The following is a 15,916-nucleotide window of genomic DNA, read 5'->3' as shown; positions in this document are numbered from 1 at the left end:
AGAGGTGACTCTCTCCCCGTACCTGAATGGCCTCCAGGTCTCTCTCTATATGTAGTATATACACCTAGAGGTCTCTCTCCCCGTACCTGAATGGCCTCCAGGTCTCTCTCTATATGTAGTATATACACCTAGAGGTCTCTCTCCCCGTACCTGAATGGCCTCCAGGTCTCTCTCCATGCCGGTGAGCTTGCGTTGCAGGGCCATCACCCCGGCCAGGTCGTTGCCCAGCTCTGGGTGGACTCGATCACCTTGGTCTTCTCCTTCATCCAGCTCTGGATCTCGTTGCACTCCAGGTGGTAGTTCTGGATGTTGAGGGCCGACTCCAGCGCCAGCTTCTTCTGGTCGGCCAGCTGCTGGAACTCCTTCCACCTGGAGGAGAGAGAGAGGGGACACGGGTTGAAGGGCGAGTCGTTTCTGCCCATGTCCTCACCATGCCGGCTAGGTTTTCTGTCCGTACTAGCGTTTTTAGATTTCAAAGCGGAAAAGAGCACGTTCCCCCCCCCCCCCCCCCCCCCCCACCCCCCCCCCCCCCCCCCAGCGTTTCAGTTAAAAAGTTTTCCGCCTAGACTAGCATTTTTTTCAGCAATGTTTTTAAAACGATGGATGCATAACATAGTTTCACTTCATGCCTTCCCTTACGGGCATGCCAAGACTGCGTATGTCTGGATAACGTCGCAATCAAACGTCGACTTTTTTCAAACCCTCCGTTTGGATGATTTTCCCCCCGGCAAAATTAAAATGACTAGACCTGCTTTCTCGTATTCAGCCACTAGGGGGAGCGTCTATGAAAATGACACGGTTTTTGATGGATGAAAAACAGACAACGTTGTGTGAGCATGAAAGGCCAGAACTTGATCCGCAGAAGAGTGTCACATGTTCTAAATGAGACTACCCCACAGAGATCTAATGGTGGCAGAGGCGTGGTGTTTTCAGCTATCGAAAGCACTGAGTAACACGGGGTCACTCCCAGGGAGTGCGGACCTGTCGTTGAGCTGTTCTTGGGTCCTGTTGATCTGCTCCTTGTCCCGGTTCTCTGAGCCCAGCAGCTGCTGGTTCACCTGGTTCACGTCGGTCACCCGCAGGCCCAGGTTGTTCATCTCTGGCTCCAGCGTCTCAAACCTGCAGCCAGGAACACAGCGTTAGAGGCAGGACTGAAGGCGGTCTCCCTTATTCACACACAGGGCAGTACCTCTAGGTCTATTTATACTACATTTATTAAAGTTATTTGATTCTATATATATATATATATTTAATGTTGAGATTCAACCCCAGATTTATTACATTTTAATCTATTTCAGAGAAAAACAAATACTTCTGCAAAAAATATAACACCCAATAGAATTGTAAAAACACAGAATGGGATATATATTTGTTTATTTATTCATGACTATTTATTTCCGTATTTACTTCCTTTGTAGGACAGCGTCCTACCCATCTACTGAAACCCAAACCAAAGTCTCTGTCCCTCTCTCTGCCCCTCTCCCCTCTCTCCCACATGCCTCTCCTCCCTTCCTCCATCCCCTTCTGCCCCTCTCTCCCTCTCACCCTTCCCTGCCCCCCTACCTCTCCGTCCCCCCCCCTCTCCCTCCCCCCCTCCCCCGGCTCACCTCTGCTGCACCACCTCCAGGTCCTCCAGCTTGGTGGGGATGGCCATGCTGTGGAGCCACTGCTCCTTCTCCTCCACCCACTGCAGGCAGGCTCCCGACTCGCTGAACATGCGGTAGAGCGCCAGCGCCCCCTCCAGGGCCTGCCGCCGCGCCGCCGACAGCGACTCCAGCTCCGCGAAGCGCTGCTCGATGCTGGGCACGCGGCCGTCCACCTGGAGGGGGGGACGGGGCGGGAGAGGTGGGGTCGGACATGAGCTTATGAGTCAAGGGATCAGGGGTCTAAACTTTGTTACTTTAGGGGCTCTAAAAAGGACATCCTGAGTTTATTTAGTACAAATGACATTTGACCTTTGGCACTTTAGGACTTTGGAAATGTCAATAGAGTTACGGTCATTAGTGATAGAATGGGCTGCAGATTTGGCCGTGCATTTTCTCTCAGTGGCCAGATGCCAGATTCTCTCTGTTTTGGGTTCCTCGACAGGTTTTGTAATGTCATGTTTAAAGGGGTGACATATGCTCAAATGAGCTGTGGAGTCAGATGACAACTCAGATTAACATTGCATGCGTCTTACCAGACTTTATATTAACTTTGACTTTTGATTATTTGCCGTGACATTTAGATATTTACTTTATAATACAGCATTATGGTAAAATAAAGCGATTGACAAAAACAAGTTCAATGTTTCGGGTTTTGAAACGACCCTGAAGCCCACCGTGCACCCCGACAGGAGTCCTCGTACCTGGGGGTCGTGGGCGTAGGCCTCGGGCAGCGCCAGCACCTGCTCCTGGAGGGAGTCGATGACGGGCCGGTGGCTCTGGATCTCCTCCTCCACCTCGCGCTGCTTGCGGGCCAGCGTCTGGGTGGAGAACTCGTCGTGGCCCACCTCCTGGCTGGACACCTGCCGCAGGGTGTCCCCCAGCCACGCCTCCATGTCGCTGGCGTCCGTCTGGAACTGCTGCAGCGCCACCGCCTCCTTCAGGCTCTGCTCCCTCAGCAGGGAGGTCTGGGGGGGGGGAGAGGAGGGGAGGAGGAGGGGAGGAGGAGTCACACGGCTGCTGCTGCCTGTAAAGCTCTTCTCTTAGTGGAACTAATCAAAAAGACATAGACATGTAAAGAGACTGGAATTCTTATCTTAGACCTAAAACCCTTCTGGCTTACGATTGGTCGACTAAATCAACTGTTTAAGCAGATTGATAACGACCAAACACTGGTCCAACAGTCCACATTTTTGGTACACTCCTATCAAACAGTAAACCCAAAATAGATTATTATTATTATTACTTTTCCGGTCCCTGACTCAAAAGAGCGAACTAAACAAGAGATCAAACTCACAAAAATACAAGGAAAGTATTTTAACGTCTCCTAAAATAGTGGCTCTTATAACACGTCGTAGGCTCTCAGTGTCAGGAAGTGTGTCCTGGTTCGGGACGATTCCTACCTCCTCCAGGTGCGCCCACTGCTCCCTGATGTCCCTGATCCTCTCCGTGACCTCCGGGGCCCCCACGTGGCCCTCCTGCACCAGGGCCTCTCCGGCCGCGATGCTGGTCCCCAGGGGCCCGTAGCGCGCCGCCATCTCGTCCCGGAAGGCCTCGTGCTTGCTGAGCAGGTGCAGCGCCGACGTCAGGTCCCGGCCGCAGTCCGCCGCCGCCAGGATCTGCTCCTGCTCCCGGATCCAGGCGCCCTCCTCGCCCAGCTCCCACAGGAACTGCCAGAGGCGCCGCGAGTCCTCCAGGCGGTCGCGGCGCTCCACCGCCAGCTGGCCCAGCTCCCCGTAGGCCCGGCCCAGCAGGTCCACCCGCTCCACCACCAGCGCCGGCTCACACGGCTTGTATGCTGCCAGGGGGGGGGGGGGGGGGGGGTAGGAAGTGGAGGAGATTAGAGTCAGGTAGGAAGTGGAGGAGGAAACCGCTTACATAAGCAGAACGGTTAAGCTGCTTTTATACCAGTTTCACCGTTTGTTGTTTGGTGGTACCAGGAGAAACAAAGAATGGATGCTGCACTCTTCTTACTCAATACGCTACTGGGTGCTGCGGCACACAAATAAAAGATGCACACAATCACCATACTATGGTTGCTGATAGATTTACCTTTAGCTAACAATGCGAGCCCTCGACCTACATAATTCAACTCAAGCTCGACATGTTTAAATGTCCACTTTGAGTTGAAGACAACGTTGTGCTACATTGGAAAATGAATGGACTTCTGCTCTTTGAAGCCATCTAAGAGGGTTAGATGTTAGGGGACTCATGCTGACGATAGGAGGTGAAGGACAGAGGGTTAGAGGGACGTATGTGAGTGGACTAAGGCTGGTGGTAGGGAGGATGAGGTGGGAGGGTGAGAGGGTGAGAGGTGAGGGCACTCACGCTGGTCCTGGGAGGTGAAGCGCTGGGCGGCCGCCTGCACGCCCTTGATCCTCTCGGCCTGGGCGGAGATGTCGGCCTCCACCAGGGTGTGGGTCTGGAGCAGGTCCAGCACGTCGTGCAGATGCTTCCCGCTGTCCTGGGACTGCAGCCGTCCCTGAGGGGAGCACACACGAGACCGGACCATGGAGCACAGGTTAAAGAGAAGGGTTGAAAACAGTCAGGTTCTGTTGAGAGTAGTGCTGTGTTAACGGCTTTTTTTTGACGATCGCAATTATCAATAAATGCATGCAATACTGTAGACGCTTTCCTACATTTCATCTTCATCAGAGAGAGTGAAGAGAGAGCAAGAGAGGGAGAGGAAGAGAACAAGATAGAAAGGTTGGGGGGCAAGAGGTAGAGTAACAGGGAGAGGGGGATTATGAGAGAATGAGAGAGAGAGAGAGAGAGAGAGAGAGAGAGAGAGAGAGAGAGAGAGAGAGAGAGGGAAAAAGTGTAAGAGCATGATGAGCACACGTGCGTGCCAAGCGCACGCACGTGTGCAAGAGTGTGTGTGAGTGACAGAGAGAGAGAGAGAGAGAGAGAGAGAGAGAGAGATAGAGAGAGATAGAGAGCAGAGAGAGAGAGAGAGAGAGAGAGAGAGAGAGAGAGAGAGAGAGAGAGAGAGAGAGAGTGAGAGCATGACGCCCGCCGCCCCTTCAGGCCTACCTTCATGTCTCCCATCCAGTCCATGATGTAGCGCATCTCCTGCAGGAGGCGCTGCAGGTCCCGGTGGGCGTGGAGGCGCTCGCGGCGTGCCGCCAGCAGCTCCTTCAGGTACTCCCAGAGCCGCAGCACGTTGTCGCGCCGGGCCGCCACGCGCCGCACGTCGTGGTAGCTCTCCGCCTCCAGCTCCCGGGCCACCGCCTCCACCGCCGCCACGCGCTCCCCGTACGCCCCGATGTCCGTCTCGATGGCCTCGTGCTTCCGAGTGGCCGCCTCCACCGCGCCCAGGTCCGTGCCAAAGTTGTCCTGGCGGCGAGGGGGAGAGAGACGGGAGGTTCAGTTTGGAGAAGACTGAGGGGTCTGAGTCGATTGGTTCTGTGTGTGTGTGTGTGTGTGTGTGTGTGTGTGTGTGTGTGTGTGTGTGTGTGTGTGTGTGTGTGTGTGCGCGCGCGTGTGTGTGTGTGTGCATGCATATATGCGTAAATGTTTTTGTGTGTCTACCTACCTCTCCACACACACCTCAGGCGTGTGTGTGTGTCTGTGTGTATGTATGTATGTAAGTTTGTGTGTATATATGTTTGTATATGGGTTTGAGTTCATGCATGTGTATATTTTATTTTCACCAGCGTGGGGGTTATGGCATGACAGCTGCTGTTGACACAGTTTGTGTTAGGCTTTTTTTGGATCGTCTTTTATGGATTTGAAATGCTGCCAAACTTTAGAAGTTTATTTCCAGACATTCAGTGCCCTTCGAGAATGATGGTCTAAAATGTGCTCTACTTCGAAAAGAAAATGATTGCACAGCGCCACTACCAGTCCACAAAGGTGTAGTCAAACAAAAATTGAGAGCATTAATTAAAGAAGAAGTCTGAGTCAATCCCCGCCCACACAAAAAAATCATTGTATACATTTTAAGCTTTTCTAATGATGACGTTGAATTGACAAAGAATTGATGTGCCAGCCTAACTGTATATGTATGTGTGAATGTGTGTGACTACCTGGGATACAAGCCTATGCTGTGTATGTGTATGCACATATGTATGGGTGTTCATATGTCTGCATATGTATAAGGGGTATGTGTGTGTCTACCGGGGACACTAGCCTCTTGTGTGTGTGTGCGTGTGTATGTATACATGTGTGTGTGTTCATGTGTATCTATACGGTGCGTGTGTGTGTGTGTGTGTACCTGGGACACCAGCCTCTGGTTCTCGCTGAGCCAGGTCTCTCTCATGGCGGCCTTGCGGTCGAAACGAGCCGCCAGCATCTCCAGCTTCTCCTGGCGAATTAGCTCGTTCCTCAGTGCCAGCTCACGCTCATGCTCCGCCTTCTCCAGACGCTCCCACGCCTGTCGACCAATCACAACACCAGACAGGCCAGTGAATATGATAAAAGTATTCATGAAAATGTGCACATTTTCCTCCTACCACAGCAGCAGCAGTATCTATTTGAACGGTACGAATGCGACTTCCTAGTTTGGTAAATCACAGTGCATACAAGGCGATGCATAACAGAGAAGGAGTTGTTTCAATGAGCTGCATTGTGCTCAAACAGGTGGTCCATCGGCGGTCCCGCACCTTGTTGATGTCCGAGATGAGCTTCCCCTCGCGGGGCATGTACACCTTCTGGTTGTTGGCTCTCATCTTGCTCTGGATGGTGAAGAGCAGAACCTCCAGGTTTCCCTTCTCTGTGAACCTGCGGGCAACAAGCAGACGTACCCCCCTTTAACAGCCACTCCAGAGCTCCAACACCCCAGGCGCATCATTGATTAATAACCCTTGTTCAGAAGAGGGCCGGCTTGTTCTGGTGCTGGTATTATGTCTCTATTATCATATCTAATATCGTGATCATGAATATGATGAGAAGATATATATATAAGTAATGTATATCATATGATTTCATTTAAAATAGACACACCATACACAACTAAACCTCAACGTGCAGAGTTTATTAACAGGTAGACTGTGGACGTCGGGGATTGAACCGAGACCCTTCCGCTGAGACTCACTTGGGCGGTTTCTCCACGGTGCGGTAGGAGTTGAAGGCCTGCAGCTGGTTCTGCACCCCGTTGAGGGAGTTGGCCAGCTGCCGGTCGTTGAGCGTGTGGATGGTCTGCTGGATCCACTGCAGCAGCTCCGACGCCAGGCTCTCGTACTTGTCGATCAGCTGGTCTGCCTCGATGGCGTAGTCCAGCACCTGCGGGGCGGGGGAGAGGGAGAGCGACAGGTGAGGGTGAGACAGCAGGTGGAAAGCAAGTAGTTCATTTTGTTCGTATTTTAGCTGAGACTTTATATTGTTGGTTTTAGCATATTCTTATTTTAATGTTTTAACTTTTTAATTCTGTCCGGTATTTCTGCTTTTACATCCTCATTTACCGCCGGCAGAGATGAATACAGAACCTATCTTAATGAGCAGGTAGACTGGGGACTTTGGGGTTTGACCCCAGATCCTTTTGGCCGGGAATCAAACACCCTGATGACAGCAGGCCATCCAGCCTCCCTGATTTTAGAAACTCATATGTGGCCCGTTATTGTTTGACAGGTAGTTTGTCAACAAATTAATTTCCTCATGGGACGATAAAGTTCTCTGAATTCAATTGAACGCGTGATGATGACCAGATAACAGGAGCAGGGAGACAACATGGCCGATTGGGAGATGCCTGACCTTGCCGATCCTCTTTCCCTCCACGGCCAGAGCCTTCATCTTGGAGAAGTAGTGATAGTAGGTAGCCACATATGTTATGATGGACTTCTCATCTGGCTGGTCCACATTCACATCTGGGGGAGGGAGGGAGAGAGGAAGAGAGACAGAAATAGAAAGGGAAGGTCAGTCTATCTAATTTGCATCTCTAATCGTTAGCTGAACATTAGTCAGCTGGATATGAACAGACACTATATGATACCACTGCTCTTGTCAGAATTAGCACCATGCAATTATGAAAATGTTCAAACATTTGGGGGGAAACAAAGGAAACAGCCAGAGTTGAACACAAACATTCAAATTCAAGGAAAGGAATGTAAATATTGCTTTCATTTCCAAATCGGCCTTTCCAGGCTGTCCATGCATGTCACTATTGACCATATATGGACATCCTCCCTGTGAACTCAGCATGTGGTGACAAATGCAGCAACACAGTCTAAGCTGTTATCAATCTGCTCTAGACAAACACACAGGCACACGCACACACACAAACATACAGTCTGGGACTAAGAGCAACCCCGAGGGACTAGACCTAATCACCTTCTGGGTCCAGCAGCTTGGTGAGGCCCAGCTCCTTCTCCGCCACATTAAAAGCGTTCTGGAGGTTGTGGTGGGCATTCGACCTCTTCAGGGTGTCGAACTCAATCAGGTCAGATCTGAGGAGAGGAGACGAAAAGGGAAGAGAAGGTTTAAGCCTTAATCAGACTGGAGAGGAGGGAAGGAACAACTGAGTCAATCGCTCAGTAATTAATATTCTTTATTATTTCCTTGTAAGTTATAAGCATTTTAACATGTCGTATCTTTTATTTATTTATATATTTATTTAATTTATTTATTCATGTTCAACGTATTTATATATTTTATTTGATCTATCATTACATTATTTTTGCACTTGCATGTTAATGCAGAGATGCAGAGTCTCGGGGGAAGAAAACAAAGACTTCCAATGCACCACGTTGCATTTGGCTTCGACAACATCTTGTTAATTATGGATGAGGGTAATAGCAGTAGTCAGAAGTGGGCTGGTGGTACAGCTCTAACCACCAGACGGTGGATGCTGCTCTGCCCGGTCTCTGGGTGTCTCTGTGATGGCACGGTTAGTGGTGCTGATGTCAGACTGTGGCTTTGGTGGAACCCTCTCAGTCAGGGAGCCATGTGAGCTGAGGTTGATAGGGTCATGGTGCGTCGCAGGGTTGTACACAACAAGGCAGAGTGCCACCAGTTAATGACTTTCTTTATGTCCATGATTTTTTCAATGCAAAATGTGTATTTATATTGGAAGGGACTGACCCTGGATCTGTGGATGCATTACATCCACAATACATTTAGGAGCAGGTAGCGGGTGGGGCATCTCGCTGTAGCAGGCTTACTGGTGGATGGGGACTGGGATGTCAGTTTGGGCTAGAAATGGCAAAGCCACTGGGTGGCCTCCCTATGAATTTGCCTCGCTCCAATGATGGTACAGATTTGTAATTGATTTTACGCCTTACCAAACGTGGACGACATCAACTTTCTTCAGAGGTAGAAGAAGAAAAATGACAAAAAGCATCATCCTTCAACAGGCAGCCCGCTAGCTCTAACCTGACACGACGACCACAATCTCCACCCCTCTGCTTTGAATAGGTTCTGAACATGTAAATGGAGATGGTCAAATTTACATGCAACCTGCAGATCAGTTACTCCACACAAAAGCTCAGTTTCCTCCCTGACCAAGAAGGTTATCCCTTATTTGACTCAAGAGGAAATGAGGCAATGAGCATCTAGGAATGACAGCATCACTGTACACAGCAGGGGGAGCCAGTGAGTTTCCCAGCATGGATCTGCATTATGAATAATACTAAGTAGGGTGCTCTTTCTGTGATCTAGGTCAACATACATCAAATTTTACTCTTTCTTGTTGGAGCCAATGAATGTATGATGACACATGCGTCAACATAATTCCCGGTCGATCTATACTTTGGAGACAAAGTTCTGAATCCGACATCCCTCTATCAATGGAAAACGTCCTTCCATTTGAAAAACGATTGTGTAATTTTTCGTTGATCTATAATTTCATAAATAAACACTAGATTTATAAACATGGATTTTGGTGGCCCTCTTATCTGTCTTATCCCAGTATCCATCGGTACACAGGCCCGGTCTACGGGTGGCAGGTTTCAGTAGGTGACGGCGACGGTGTGGAATGTGCAACAGTCATTGACCTGTGTTTGTGCACGATGGCACTGAACGCCAGGCCGTCCCTCCAACTCGTGGTGAAGTTGTGGACGTTGACATTAGGGTATCTGCGAAGGACAAAGAGGAATCAATAATAAACTCCAGTCTCCTATTACACAATAACATTTTCATTCCAAATGTTCTATTTAGTCAACTAGCAGATGCTTTTATCCGAAGGGACTCTTATCAAAGAGCAGCTAGAGGTTGTGCTGTGGCAATAGGGAGACCTTGTATCTAAATATACTTATCTAAAGGATCTAAAGCAACTGAGCAGGGAGCTCAGCTTCATGTCCTTAAGGAGCAGGTAGGGGTTACATTTACATTTAGGGCATTTAGCAGACGCTTTTATCCAAAGCGTACATTTGTCAGAAGAGGAGAAACAACACATCGTTGTCGGTACAGCAAGGATGTTCATAAAACCAAGTGCCCAGCACTAAACATTGCTAGGTTAACCTATTCCCTGTACAAAACAAAGATAGCTCGGATAAGTACTATTTTTAAGTGTCAGGACGCACACCATACAATAAGGGTTAAGCACAGGGTTAAGCATCTTGCTCTCTTAGCGTGGCCTTGGAGGGATTGAACCTATGCCCTTTTTGGCTGGGAGTCAAACACCACCACCACCCTATGCCTCCCTGGTTCCTCACCCAGCCGTCTTCATCTGGCACCACAGCAGCAGGGCGTCTTTGGCAGACCTCTTCTCCTTGTTGTCCTCTGTCACCACGCTGATGTCTTGGATCTGTGGACAGACATCAGGACGTGAACACACTGCTCACGACGTACAGAAACGGCTCCCCACATGATGACACAGGCTGGGACGTGCTCACCCTACAGAGGCCGCAGTGCTATGGGTAATTTACACTTTGCATGAAGGATGGTCTTGCATAGATATTTGGCTGTAAGAACAATTACGGGCGTATTTGCATGAACTTGCAGACACTCGTATCTAAAGCAACTTATGGTAAGTCCATAAGGTACGGGTCATAACTGTGCAGGTAGGGGTGCGGCATCTCGCCCGAGGATACCTTCAGTATTGACAGCTGACAGTGGGGTTTGACCCAGAAACCTTCTGCTGGGAGTAAATCACCACACAACTAGATATACTATCCTGCCCTTTCCCCAACTGTACTATATAATCTGTGAATTTATCTTATCACACATTTATTTAGTTTTACTCATATTTCAATGAGTTCAAACAACCCCGACAGGTTGCTGTGGAAAGTGGAAATAGTACTGAACACGTTATCCAAGAATCTCAACCCCCCAAAAAAGCCAACTCGGCAGACTTCTGTTCTCGCCTGGGGAAAGAGAGGGCTGCATGCGGAGACCAGATTGGTTCATTCAATAGAGGGAGTGGTTTGGCTCACCAAGCACCAGGTGGTTCTAAACGAGGGGTAGGTGTGTGTGTGTGTGTGTGCGTGTGTTTTATTGTGTGTGTGTGTGTGTGTGTGTGTGTGTGTGTGTGTGTGTGTGTGTGTGTGTGTGTGTGTGTGTGTGTGTGTGTTTGTTATTGTGCGTGTGTGTGTGCGTTGAGACGGGCGCTACCTGGAAGCGGAGGATGATGGTCCAGATGAGGCCCAGGGTGAGGCGGTGGTTGCCGTCGACGATGTCGTGGGAGCCCATGTTCTCCAGGTGGACTTTCTGCTCCTTGAGGAACTGCAGCGCCTTGTCCACGTTCTCCAGGCAGTGGATACGCATACGGCCCTTGGTGGGCTTGGGCTGGGGAGGAGAAGGAGAAGGAGGAGGAGGGTGAGGAGGAGGAGGAGGTGGAGGAGGAGACGGATGGGAGTGTGGAGGAGGAGGAGGGTGAGGAGGAGAAGGAGGAGGAGGGTGAGGAAGAGGAGGTGGAGGAGGAGAAGGATGAGAGTGTGGAGGAGGATGAAGGTGAGGAGGAGAAGGAGGAGGAGTAGGAGGAGGGTGAGGTGGTGGAGGAAGAGGAGGAGGAGGAGGAGGGTGAGGAGGAAGAGGAAGCGGGGGAGGAGGAGAGGAGAAGCGGATGAGTTATGAAAATGAGGGGAAAACAAGGAAGAGATGGAAGAAGGAGGAGAGGTTGAGGAAGCCTGATTTAGCAGATGCAACCTTAAGTGATTTCAGATATATCTCATGAGGAGCTGAGGCCTCTTGCTCAAGGAAGCCTACAGGTTACGTAGCGGAAATTGGGTATAGTATTCAATATTCTGAGGAAGCAGAAGGTAGGAACTTGGTTTGACCTCGGTGAACTAATGAAATCCGAATAAAGGGGAAGAGTAAGAGTTGAGGCAGACGACAGCTGAGGCAACATCAGGAGGACATCATGCTCCGAGATTTGAGTCATGTGTCATTGGAGGGAGCTAATGAGAGTGGCTGGTTGACTGAGTGTTTGAATGAGTGACTGAGAGCAAATGTGTGTTTGCGATTGAGAGGGTGTGAGTACCGAAATGAGTGAATTGGAGAACGAGTGAGTAAGAGCTCCCTGAGTGAGAGAGTGTGTGTTTGAGAGTGATTAGCGTGTGTCTGCATGTGAGTGCATGCCTGTGTGAGTGAGTTTGGGACTGCATTTGTGTGTGTGTGTGTGTCATGTGCCATCATGTGCGTGTGGGGGAGGTGGCGGTCACGCTAGGTAGCAGAACTGGTTAGTTTGTTGCAGCTGCGGGCGGGCGGGCGGGCGTGGAAACTGACCAGCTGCTCCCCAGAGAGGACCTCCAGCAGGCGGATGAGCATGCGTCCATCGCGCAGGTCCGTGTACAGGTCCCCGATGCGGCAGGTGACGCGGCCCAGGTGAGAGTTCACCCACTTGGTGAAGGTCTTCTTCTGCACGGCCTCACGCTCGTCTGCAAGGAAACACACAAACAGGAAGCGGAGGAGGGTGAGAAAGAGATGGCATGTCTCTATTCAGCCACTCCACACTAAAACCCCAGCGCTGAGCACTCTTGCTTATCTGAATTAAAATCGATAACAACATGATAGGGGGGGGGCTTTGTAATTTCCTGGTGGTAGATGGTGTTAACATCAGATGGCAACAGCTGCGCAGCTGTAATTGCGTTTGTTCCGCGCCGTTTGTTTGTTCGCGGTTGACCAGGATCGTGAGCGGTCCACTAGGCACACAGAGCGGACGGGCGGTGGGGTGGAGGCTTTACACCACTGGAGCCCCAGATCCGCTCTCCTTCAAGCAGGGACATTGGGTCCTGAAGGATGTTTAATTAACGTTCTGCACCAAGAGCCCAGGGAAAAATGGAAGGTGGCGTCCAAACAGAACCAGACTTTGAGTTTTAGCATCAAGCTCAGAGTAAACAGAATCAGACTCAACTTGAAGTGAGTGCGTTTATTCCGGCTAAACAGAATGACCTTTGTGTTCAAGGGAGTGTTTTGAGTTCAACATAAAAGGATTCCACTTCAGTTGAAGACAAGAGTTTAGCTTCGGCAAACAGAACCACACCTATGCTTAAGCCGTGAGTTAAGGTCGCCAACACGCTTGGGTCTAAGCACTGAGTTTCTCACTGCTAAACAGAATGCCACTTCAATGAGTTTAGCACATCAAACAGAACAACACTTGTGTTTGGGCAGTGGTTTTTACTTGACCTTGTTGCTGCCACTTTATAAGATACATTTTTATGGGAAACAGGGCCTAGAAAAACGATTCCAATAAAGGAAGTTATAGCAGCAGCCCAGACACATGGAGCAGGGGAGTAAGACGCTAATCCTGCTACGTCAACCTAGCTAGGTGACCTCATTTATCTTTCTCTGTATCTTTAGGTCTACCTCTCTCTCTGCATCTATAGGTCTACCTCGCTCTGTCTTTATCTCTCTCTGTATCCGTCTACCTCACTACGGTATGCCTCCCTCTCAGCAGACACCACTGGTGAGGTGGATGTGACATAACTGCACCGAGCCACCAACAGATCGAAGGGAAGAGAAGCCCTGCAGCAGGCAGCGCAGCACACAAGAGCCAAGCTGCTAATTAGCTATTGAACGCAAAGGACACGCAGTGGGAAATACTCCACGGTGACTGCTAATGAGACGCAAACCCGCTTCAGCCCCAAACGCTAAAGGAACTGCAGCAATTATCAGTGAACAGAAACAGCACCAGAAAGAAGCATGTGCAATAGTTGGATGAAGTCGGTATGGTTGCGGACTATTCACTCTGGGAATAAACTAGGGTTTAGTATGCGTCCTGCTGCATGCGATTCTGGGCTGTATTGTTCTCCAGCCCAGATTCAGATCATTGCTTTCAATCCTGTGCGAATATTCTTTCCGATTTCAATTGCCCTGCTCAAGATGTATAGAAAATGTATAGAAACTAGAAAGGACCAACATTTTCATTTAAAATGGTGTTTAAAATAATTCTGCTCATGTTACAGAAAAAGGAAATGATAGAACATAAAATAAAAGTAAGTAAAACACGTCAAAACATCTCAAATGCAAGCAGCGTCCCTTAGGGTGGAACAGTAAGGGGCGTGACAGCCGGTTGCTCTGTTTCAGGATGATTAAATGAACTCCCCGAGGGCATCTCAGGCCTTTAGCAGTGTGGTGACACAGCAGAGCTTCCTCCTGCACACGGGAAAGGTGCAAACAGCACAGGTGGCCGATTCACCTTGACAGGACGCGTCTCCATGGAGACCCCAGCCCGGTGCCTCCCCCCCCTTCCCACTTCCTTTCTGCTGGTTTATTGATTTTCCCTCTCGCACCTCCCCCTTTCCACACAGCCCCTGTTGCTCAGTAATACTGCATTTAACTTGATAAGTGAACAGCGCTGTCCGTGCTCACGAACAGATGAAGTCCCCCTCTGTGTATGGATAGAAGCTGACTATACTCTAAATGACTGATGGAAGTCCCCCTCTGTGTATGGATAGAAGCTGACTATACTCTAAAAGACTGATGGAAGTCCCCCTCTGTGTATGGATAGAAGCTGACTATACTCTAAAAGACTGATGGAAGTCCCCCTCTGTGTATGGATAGAAGCTGACTATACTCTAAATGACTGATGAAGTCCCCCTCTGTGTATGGATAGAAGCTGACTATACTCTAAAAGACTGATGGAAGTCCCCCTCTGTGTATGGAGAGAAGCTGGCTATACACTGAATTACTAATGTTTGGACCGTTTTTCGATTCTAGAAAGCGAGCCGCCCAGGTGCTTCCTGCGGGGCTTTCCCAAACGTCTTCGAACTGGCTTTTTTTCAATGTCTTCGATGCATTAAATGTGTTGAATGGTTTTGCATATTTTCTCTATATTTAAGGAGACACTTTGATTCGACTCCATTTTGTCTGGATCCTACTATATCATATTTTTAAGATTATATAATCTGGGATTAATAAAAAACATCTCATTACCAAAACCGGTGTAACAATATCCAAATGAAGTCGCACAGCAACATGGTAAGGATTGTCGTTATGGTAATGAGAAAAAAACATCTTGTTTCAATTGAATGGATAGTGAGCACGTTGTGAAATGATCAGCTACACCCCCGGGGTTGGTAAAAGCAGAAGAAAATGTGGAGTGTCACTCACATTCTTCTTCAGGGGTGGAGTGACTGAACACAGCAGTGACTTAACGATTATTTCTTCTGCCAGCCTCTATCACTTCCTGTTTTCTAGTGGTCGGTGTCCTCACTCTAAACCCCCAACTGCTTTTATCACCTACCACAAGCATGCTTATTCTTTATTAATCATTGTATGGGCCTTTTTATGTGCTTATACGCGCAGTACGACTGAAGACAAACTGGGCAGTCGGTCAAAGGGCAGAGACCAATGTGGTTGGCACACTAGACCACCAATGAGCAGGTTTCAATCACACATTCAATGCAATGTTTTCAAATGAGCGACGAAAACTTGCAATTTTCCATTCATTCATTCGTCCCCAGCGGATTGTTTTCCAGTCGACCCTGCCGTGGCTCCGAGATGGGCTGAGCTCAGAGTGGGACACAGATATTATCACAGGAACACTGGCTACTGACCGTAGATCACAGAGGAATGGTCCGCTGAGTCACACACAGGACTACTTCTCATAAAAAATATTCCAGATACCAATAAAACGAAACTGGATGTTTTAGCCTCTCTGTAACAATGAAGCATAACTCTGCGCTCGCAGATAACTTCTAACACTTTCCACAGCTCTCTGTCGTTTTCTGCTTAAGGGCTTGAGCAGATAAAGGAGACAGTGGCAAAGAAAGAAACAAGGAGACAAAGAAAGAGAGAGAGAGAGAGAGAGAGAGAGAGAGAGAGAGAGAGAGAGAGAGAGAGAGAGAGAGAGAGAGAGACATAGAGACAGAGAGAGAGGGAAACAGAATAAATAGAAAGAGACAGAGAGGGACCGAGGCAGAGAGCAGGAGAGGTAAAGAGAGAAGATAAATGGGCCT

At 49.1% G+C, this 15,916-nt stretch overlaps 1 protein-coding gene across 1 annotated transcript in view; it reads right to left on the bottom strand.

Moving 5' to 3' along the window:
* Positions 1-15,916, bottom strand: part of sptbn2 (spectrin, beta, non-erythrocytic 2) — a 70,267-nt gene that overhangs the window by 17,426 nt on the left and 36,925 nt on the right. The window contains 17 exon segments of the mRNA XM_060056229.1: positions 49-230; positions 233-369; positions 982-1,119; positions 1,608-1,819; positions 2,348-2,611; positions 3,047-3,441; positions 3,972-4,125; positions 4,677-4,979; positions 5,860-6,018; positions 6,248-6,365; positions 6,679-6,866; positions 7,335-7,447; positions 7,911-8,026; positions 9,572-9,652; positions 10,232-10,323; positions 11,130-11,303; positions 12,243-12,394. Of these exon segments, the coding sequence (XP_059912212.1) occupies positions 49-230; positions 233-369; positions 982-1,119; positions 1,608-1,819; positions 2,348-2,611; positions 3,047-3,441; positions 3,972-4,125; positions 4,677-4,979; positions 5,860-6,018; positions 6,248-6,365; positions 6,679-6,866; positions 7,335-7,447; positions 7,911-8,026; positions 9,572-9,652; positions 10,232-10,323; positions 11,130-11,303; positions 12,243-12,394 (2,978 nt within the window).

Source organism: Gadus macrocephalus, chromosome 7 (genome assembly GCF_031168955.1).
Source record: "Gadus macrocephalus chromosome 7, ASM3116895v1".
NCBI lineage: Eukaryota > Metazoa > Chordata > Actinopteri > Gadiformes > Gadidae > Gadus > Gadus macrocephalus.
This window is presented reverse-complemented; position numbering and strand designations above follow the sequence as displayed.